Source organism: Bremia lactucae, linkage group LG11, assembly GCF_004359215.1.
Source record: "Bremia lactucae strain SF5 linkage group LG11, whole genome shotgun sequence".
Classification (NCBI taxonomy): Eukaryota; Oomycota; class Peronosporomycetes; order Peronosporales; family Peronosporaceae; genus Bremia; species Bremia lactucae.
In genome coordinates, this window is record NC_090620.1 from 4,082,660 (window position 1) to 4,091,651 (window position 8,992).

General features: G+C 48.4%; 1 protein-coding gene across 1 annotated transcript; it reads left to right on the forward strand.

Annotated features, from left to right (window-relative positions):
* Positions 1–7,511: 7,511 nt before the first annotated feature.
* CCR75_009688 (uncharacterized protein) lies at positions 7,512–8,666 on the forward strand (the record flags this gene model as incomplete). Its single annotated transcript, XM_067967727.1, has 6 exons — positions 7,512–8,056; positions 8,122–8,175; positions 8,241–8,306; positions 8,402–8,408; positions 8,438–8,500; positions 8,613–8,666. 6 exons carry the CDS (start codon positions 7,512–7,514, stop codon positions 8,664–8,666), a joined length of 789 nt encoding a protein of 262 aa, XP_067817360.1.
* Between the last annotated feature and the right edge of the window lie 326 nt (positions 8,667–8,992).

Here is an 8,992-nt window from a genome sequence, read left to right on the forward strand (position 1 = left end):
CCTCGACTCCACTATTCACGAATAATTGTCAAAGTAATGGTGCGCGGATGCCTTCAGAAAGAGCCCGTTCTTTGAGATTCTGCGAGATCATCGTGATATGTTCCTAGAAGAAGTGCCGAGCCGCCTACTTGCCTATAGAGGCATCGGACACGAAATAGACCGAGACAGGCGCCAAGTATTGTGTGACCAGGCAATGGCCGATGCCGAAAGAACCAGTCAATTAAATCGATGAGTTCTTCGACAAGCGAGCCAAGGTGGGACATGTACGTGAAATCAAATCGCCTCACCGCAGCTCGACCTCATGTGAGCGTAAAGCCACAGGTGGATGGCGCGTGGTTCATGCTTACAATAAGCTGAACACGGCGACCATACCGGCGCAAACGCCAATCCCGCGGAAAGACGTCTTGTTGAACTGGAAATGGGAAAGCTAACTATCTTGTCCGCGTTTGATTTAAAGGATGGCTGCTATCACGTACTCATGAGAGGGTCTGATGTAGCCAAAACAGCTGTAAGCACCCCCGGCGGTATGCTTTGGGAGTGGCTTGTGATGCCCAAATGTTTGAAAAACGCACTAGCAACATTCAACAGAGTGGTGGCTTACGTAATGCGTCAGCACCGTGCCTACCCAGCCTTGAGCAGCAAATCATTTCTTGTCCGTTTCCAGGACGCTCTACTCCTTTCCAACCGCACCATGCTCTAGGCACTGTGCCGGTTTATGCGACGCTTGACTCCGTGTCAGCTCGCCGTCTACTGCCACAGACTTGAGCGCTATAGACCAGCAAGGTTGAGGTCCAAAATTTCGAGATTATGCTACCCATTTGTTCCACAACTCTGAACTTAGGGGTAGCTTCAGAGTCCGCGTCGGTAGGGCATCCCGCCCGTACGAGGTTCCTGCATTTCCCGACCCCTCAGTGGTCGATGCAGAACTCATGCGTCTCGCACACTGGTTCTTGCCATCACCCTTTGGGAAGGGAGTCCTCTTGCTGGGTATCTTTGCCCCAGCAGGGACCCTGGCATAGCAGCGAGCCATCATATGGCCGCGTTTTTTTGCCGCATATATAGCCGATGACGTCTGCATTGCCCAAATCCATGGGAGTGGCAACTGATCTCTCGGCTAACGGCTTATACCAAGCTATCGCCAAGGCACTGTTGTAGGATTGCTTCTTAACTAAGGCAATCTATATTGCGTATTCCATCGTCGACGGCACCTTTCTGAAAAGAGCCTCTCGCGATGGGCCATCCCGAAGTCCGCTCATAACTTAATGTGCTCCGGAACCGGACCTAAGCTAATGGACGCCGACAGCGAGCACATCTCTTGCAGATACTCTTGCAGAGATCGCTTCGCCTGTCGCGCTCTAAAAAAGCGCGCCTGAGCAACACTTCGTTGTTCAGCGACTGATACATGGCGTGAATCTTTGTCTTAAAGAACGCCTACGTAGGGAACGCCTTTCTGTCCGCCATTAGTGCCGAGTAAGCTTACTCTGAGACCTTACCGCGCAGATCCGACATGGCGTACGACACCTTCCGGCTGTCGTTCACGATTAGCTGCGCGACACCGCATTGCTCCACGGCTAAAAGCCAGTGGACAATCGTTTGCGCTGCAGTTCCATCGAACTTGGGCGGGTCGATCCGAATGGGCTCGGCTGATGCGGCCGGGCAGAGAGCATCTCAACAGTCGTGTTGAGAGCCTCGCTCCGAGCCTGCTCATGCCTCAGCTCATCCTGAGTCTCAGTGACGGACTCCGCCGCAGCATGGCCCTGTGCATCGGACGCCGCCCTCCGCTGTCCGAGCGCGAATGCCTCAAACTGCTCCGACTGAGCAACATGTTGCTCAGGAGGACTACCCAGGAGCCTGGCCAGGGCTTGATCACCAAGGCCTTACGCCATAAGCCCTGCCACCTCTCGATGATGTTCGGAGAGGTAGGGGAAATGAGTCCAATTGATGTTGAGGCTCATCCTCACGTACACACACAGAGATGCAGGTCGTGGGAAGGATTTCAAGTGTTACCAAATGTAGGCGGGCACGTCATAATGCGGCCACGCTCTACTTAGACACACACCCTAGCACAGCGAGGAAGCGGCTAGACCGTGTTCTCTTGCGTGCAGTGAGAGTGTTGTGGTGGTCCCCTAAGCGACCTCACCCAACGAACTTAATACCTTCGGAAAAGTGTCTTCACGCACTTAAAGTGACACGTAAACTGTCACTGGACAAGGAATTTAGTTTATATAGCTCCTCGCCGGATGTCGGATTGGACTCAACTCTGGGACGGAGCAGATAAAGGTTGCGAAACCTGTGAAGCTTGGGAACATAGAATATCCGGTTAATTGTCTCAGTGAAGACGCGAAACGTCAGTAGCGTCACAACGTGATACGAGCAAGCAGTTGCATATGGTGTGAATGGGGACATCGAGAGGATATTAGTCTTATGGCTACTAGCTCGTTACATGCTCTCTTAAAGCTAGACGAATAGTCTGTTGATGAGTTCGACCGAGCCTTGAAAGCTAATGACTTATCCGAGATGGTGGTCATGAAACTATATTTTGAGTTTAACTCATCCTCGATTTTGGACAAAGATTACCTGGAGGACAAAAGCGGCACTCAGCATGCGGAGTGGATAATTGATTATTAAAGATTCCACGGACCCATTCTTTTCCTTAGTTAAGAGAGTTTAAGATGTGATGTGTACCAAACCACCATCTGTTTTACCTCCGATTAGGGGGGTCCGTGAAGTTGACTTGGTTCCTGGACCGAATACTGAGTTACTCGACAGTGGCCTTTACCAAAGGAACAGTGTGACGTCACTGACAATTTCTTCCGTGCTTAGCAGGAGGCTGGAATGGTACGAGAGAGCAAATCTCTCCATTTGACACCGACATTTTGTGTCAAAAAGCGAAATGGTAAATGGCGCATTGTACATGCTTATAATAAGCATGCTTCCACTATATTAGCACAAACCCCCATTTCTAGAAAGGATGTCCCGCAGAAAGATATGATGGAATGTACATTGTACAGTGCGCTTGACTTAGTCGACAGTTATTACCAACTGCTCATGCGAGCTAGCGATACCTCGCTTACAACGATTAGCACCCCATGTGGTATACTGTGGATGCGGCTGGCTATGCCACAAGGGCTTTCCAATGCTCTGGATACTTTTAATCGTCTTGTGACGCAACTGTTTCGTTTTCATCGAGGTTATGCAATACTTATTTTGATAATTTTTGTCCAAAGTCGTGCGGAGCAGGGCTGGTATAATGTGGAAAACCATTTAGACCATTTGCGAGCAGTGCTTGAGTGCATGCGCACAAAAACATAGTACGCCAATGCATCTAAATGCATTTTTGGCGCAGAAGAAATTCCTTTCTTAGCCTTAGAGCGGATCTCGCTAAGGTGAAAGCCATAGTAGTTTGGCCGGTTCCTAAAAACCAAAAGGATTTGCGTAAGTGGTTGGGTCTCGCCAATTATTTACACAAATATAGCGAATATTACGCTGATATGGCTAGGCCATTATCTAATCTCCTTCAAAAGGATACAGAATGGTGCAGGACTAGCGCCGAAAAAATGCTTTTCGAGCAGTTAAGGATAGTCTTATCCATGCCCCGATTCTGGCACTGCCAAACCCAAATTGGCCTTTCAGTGTCGTCTGTGGCGCATCAGATTTTGTCATTGGCAGTGCTCTGTTACAAACAGATGTTGTTGGGCATGAACGTGTTATTGGGTTCGAGTCTTAACAGCTTAAAGCTGCGGAAAAGAACTATCCAGTTCATTGCAAAGAGTTACTTGCTATGAAGTTTGCTCTCGTCAAATTCAGAGTTCATCTGCTCGGCTCTAAGCCGTTTGTGACTTATACAGATCACGCGTCGTTACGCACGGCGACTAAGTCGCCCCATCTCTCACAGAGAATGGCCAGATGGCTATTCTTTTTTGCGAAATACAACTTCGAGGTGAAGTATAAACCCGGCAAGCATAATGCTTTGGCCGATGCGTTATCACGCAGGCCGGATTATGAGTTTTCTCATTTAACGACTATCTCGTCGCCTATTCCTCAATTAATCCGTTCAGCTTACGCCAAGGATAAACAGTGTGTAGCTCTGCTACGAGCTTCAAAGGAACTCGGATTTGAATATTAAATTTCCGGCACGTTTGCGTGCAAGGTTACATCGATTTTCTATCGATAACAACCTGTTGCTTTATTGCACAGACATCACGGACCCTCCGCGTGTCGTTGTACCTCATGATGAGGATTTGAAGTACCGAATCCTCTATGAGACACACAATACTGTCCTTGATGGTAGAGAAAAGACCTACGGCTATATAAGCCAGAGTTATTGGTGGCCCAAACTTTATAAATGGGTCAGCACATATGTTCGCACATGCGTAACGTGCCAACAGGTTTAACCCTCGGCGCATGCTGCTGCGCCACTGGCGAGTCTTTTCGTCCCCATAGGTTGCTGGGAGTCCATTAGTACGGATTTTGCTTTCGGTCTACCGAAAGATTCAGCCGGTAACTCCGGTATAGTGGTCTTTTTTGACCGTTTGAGCAAAATGGCTCACTTAGCAGCCGTGTCGGATTTCATTGATGGAGAGGGTACAGCTAAGCTGTTTATTGATCGCGTGTTTGGACAACATGGTTTGCCAGTGGCAATTGTCTCTAATTGGGACCCCCGTTGCACGGGTAAATTCTGGAAATCTATTTCCGAGTGCTTGGCACCAGATTGGATATGTCCACTGCGGATCATCCGCAGATCGATGGTCAAACTAAACGAGTCAATTGCGTCATTGAAGACGTTTACGTAGCGTGTGTGCTCAGACACCAAAGCGCTAGAGCTAAATGCTCCCAGTGGTGGAGTTTGCGTTAAATAACGCTGTACATGCCTCTACAGGCTATACTCCGTTCTATATAAACGGTCTTACCCACCCACGCGTTCCATTTACGATACCACTGCGTGGTTCAGGGCTTGGTAGGGGAGAATTGGCCTATAGGCTTGCTGATATCAGCCCTGTTACCGTTCGGAAACAAGTAAGCGAGTTTCTCTCGACGCGAACTAGTGTCTTAAGACATGTAAGGAATACGATGGCGGGTAGCCAAGACAAACAAAAAGAACAAACAGATGCCAAAGGCAGAAGCTGTATTAATTCTTATATGGTTGGAGACCGAGTTTTACTAAACGCTTAGAAACTACCTACCAACTTGGTTTCCGCGGTCTTCAAGACCAAATTGCGCCCGCGCTTTATTGGACATTTACGGTCGTGGCCAAGAAGAGCCTAGCTTATACGCTAAACCTTCCCAGCAAGATGCGTACACACCCAGTGTTTTACGCTGGCTTGCTTAAGCCATATCGGGACCCTTCCCACGTGGACTTAAGAGGCGCTTGCGCCGAGACAGGCGGTCGTGCCGCAAATTGTTGCATCCTCACCAGGATACCCCACTGGCCCTATAAACGAGGCTGCTGACGCTCCACCGTCGAAAGACGGTCCCGAACCGCCTCAAAAGAGCTCTCAACCCGAGCAAGGACCTCACGAAGAAGTTGCATCTCGTTCCGTAGAGCATCAAATGCTTCCGCCGAAATTTCGGCCCCCTCCCCCGCGCTGCTTGATGCGCGGGAGAACCTTCAATTTCATGTGGAGAATTTAAAGCGACGTCGTCGTGAGGGTCAATACCAGTTACTGGTGAAGTAGCTAGGGTACCCCTCTTCTGAAAACTCTTGGGAGTTCGAGGTACCTCTTCGGCAAGATTGCCCGTACGCCGATGACGTTTTTGAGCGCGAAGCTCAGAGTCAACTCGCGTCAAACGACGCTTCCCACCACTAAACTTGGGATTAGGTGGATCTAAAGCCTCAGTGCGGCTTTGATCCTTGGTTGTACGGTCAGCCGAAGCACTGAAATATCGGCTAGGCCTTTCTTCGTTCCGTGGCACAAATGCCGAACGTAACTGGCCTTTGGCCTTAAGATTAGCGAAGTCGAAGCGAAGCGAAGCTTCCGTTCCAAACGAACATCATCTCTATCCGCAGACTCTCTGATATTCCAGATATTACGAAATCGGCGGGCTCGATTAACCCAGTTCTCAAATGAGACTTCGTTTTCACTCCTTGTTTCGTTTGGAAACAAAACGATCGGAATTTCCCTCATGGAGGTCACCGAAGCCCCACGGGCTTGATCACGTAAACGCGTCAGATACTGGCTTCGCATCATTACCTTCGGCGCAAGGTATTGCTCATGAAGAGCGTCGCGGGCAGCGATCTCCTCCGGTGTCCTCGCTGGGTCACCAGAGATCCAGATGGCCAAGCTATGACCCGCTATCTCTTTGAGACGCTCGTCCGCACTAAGCGGAGTGAATCTTTATTCACTATGAGCTTTAGCTTTCGCTATCTCGGCAGCTCGACTCTTCATCGAGCGGATTCGTAATGATGTTGGACTCAGGGTCCCGTTACCTGCTCAATGCAGTTAAGACATCAGCGGCACCACGTGCTGAGAACGGATTCGGGGCCCGGCGACGTTCATCCGGAGAAGAAGGCGTGAGCGAACGCCGCTCTTTTTCCTCCTCCTCTAATTGAGAGTGACTTTCAAAGTCCACCATTCCCTCATCGTCGAGGAAGGTGCTCAGAGTCTGTGACTCACGCTTGATTGTCATTAGCTAAAGGAATGAAAACACACAACCGAACGGTTAGCTGTTTAGGTTCCAACCTCAAAGAGGAAATGAAGCGAACGTTGTCACTCGGTGTCAACAGTCTGGTGGGGGAGGGTGTAGTGGGGCACACATCGGTTGGAGAACCGTTGTTGTGGTACATTTCCTTTATGGGTAAAATACCCTTTTATCTAATTATAAAATAGTTAGTTACTTAAATCCCATTTAGTATGGGTAACAAATGTGGTCGCCGCCAGATATAAATCTGGCGGCCAAAATCTATTTTAAATTAGCTAGGGTTAGATTTTTGTTTTAAATAATTAAATAAAGTGCAGTTCCCCTTTTGATCTTAAAGCGTTAAGTGCCTTCCTAAGGCTTGCGCATTGATCTGTAAGAGATAGAAGCCTTCCTAAGGTATATCTTCTTGGGCACTAGTTGCCACTTGGTTCTATGAACCCCTGAATCCCTTGAACTAGGATTCCTTAAGCTTTTATAGCTTGTACGACTCCCAGAGTTGTTAAACCCATTAGTTCAATAGAACTAAGTGACTCTCTGAGTCTGAAAGTCTTCCTCTGACGTTAGGAGCGAGGTAGCTCCGCTACAGTAAGCATATTAAGTGATTATAAAAAGGTTTCAGTGTTGCCTTGGTGAAATAATGCCTCCAATTTCATCTCATTCATTTGTTGACATTTAAGTAAGAAAGATGTTCGAAAGGGACTTAAAATACCAAAAAGTGCTCAAAAGGAAGTTTCATCTCGAAGATGCCTAAATTAAATAATTATCGACTCCTAATTATATGTGCTAGCAGTTACTGCTGCTTTTCTTCGTGATGTTATTTTTGTTACAATTTCGCGTTACCATTCATTGAAAAGTAAACATCCAATCTTCCGATGGGCCGACGTTCGACATCCCCACGCCGTAGCCGCAGCCGCAGCCCGCGTCGGGCCCGTCCGCGCAGCCGTAGCAGTAGCCGAGGAGGGCGCAGGTCGATACCTTTGAAGCGATCACGTTCCCATTCGCGTGTAAATTACAGCCGTACCCGCGCTCGCTCTCGCTCTCCCGATCGCCAGAGAGACCGTAGCCGTGGTCGTAATCGCCGTGGACGATCCCGATCCGTTGGCCGTGTCCGCAGTGAGCCCATCAGCCTTTTGGTTCGCAATTTGGCACCTGATATATCGCAGGATGAATTGCGACAAGCCTTTTCGCGTCACGCAGGTGACATTTTAGATGTGTACATTCCAAAGGAATACAGCTCCAATCGACCGCGAGGGTTTGCTTTCATCGAATTCGCGGATGCGCGCGTGGGCCGTGACGTGAAACTTGAAATGGACCGTACGCAACTCGGTGGGCGCGAAATTGCTGTGCTATTCGCCAAGCAGCACCGCAAGAGTCCACAGGAGATGCGTCGTATCCTCCACCAGCCAAATGAGGGATCGTACGTGCAGACATACTGAAGATTCTCTGAAAGTAGCTGACTTGTAGTGCTGATATTGTGCACAGACCCAAGCGCTCATTTCAACGGCGCTCGAAGTCGCGTTCGCGCTCTTCTGAAAGGTGTTTGCGCTATAATCTCTTGATAAAAACTTGTGCAGAGGTGACGATTGCTTTGTTGAATGTAGACGCAGTGCAAGCCCTAATGAAAGATCGCTCGCTTCTCCTCGCCGTGCGTCTTTTTCATCGAAACAGTGCGTGACCATCTTACTCCTGTTGCTAGGTCATTTTTACTTACATACTCACATTGCTGTGGTCAGGGAGATTTCTAATGCTGATTCTCATTCAGACGCAACGTACGTTCCTGTCTTGTTTACACTTGTAGTTGCGTCCTAATAGCGATATGTGTTTGCGCAGCCGCGGCAAGGAGAGTGCGATGGATACTGAGGTAACTATTCAATTTCTCATGAGCTGTCAACTTCATTGCCATTAATGGTTCAAATTTGCAGTAAGCTGGAAGCAAACAACTTTTTAGTATTTTGAGCTTTCGATGCTGTAAGCAAAATCGACAAAGGGAACTACCGGATAAGTATGGGGATGCCGCGAATAAGTGATATGGTCAAGACAATACAGGAAATGGAAAGAGATTCATGCATTTTTAACTTGATCAAGAATGTTTCATGATATTGCTTGCATTCGAAGATGTCGCCACCTGCGGTTCAAGGTGGATGATGGATGTTTATGCAGACCAAGCGGCTTCTCATGATAATGGAGTCTCACGCAATAGACCATTCTGACCATCTCGTAAATTGCAGCGTAGAATTAGCACAAGCACTACAGGTCTTGTTTCGCTCTAAGACCAAAAGCTACCTTACGTGTGCTTGACGCTATTACAGGTATGTGCTACAAGCTTATAGGACAAGCGTTTTGATGTGTTTGG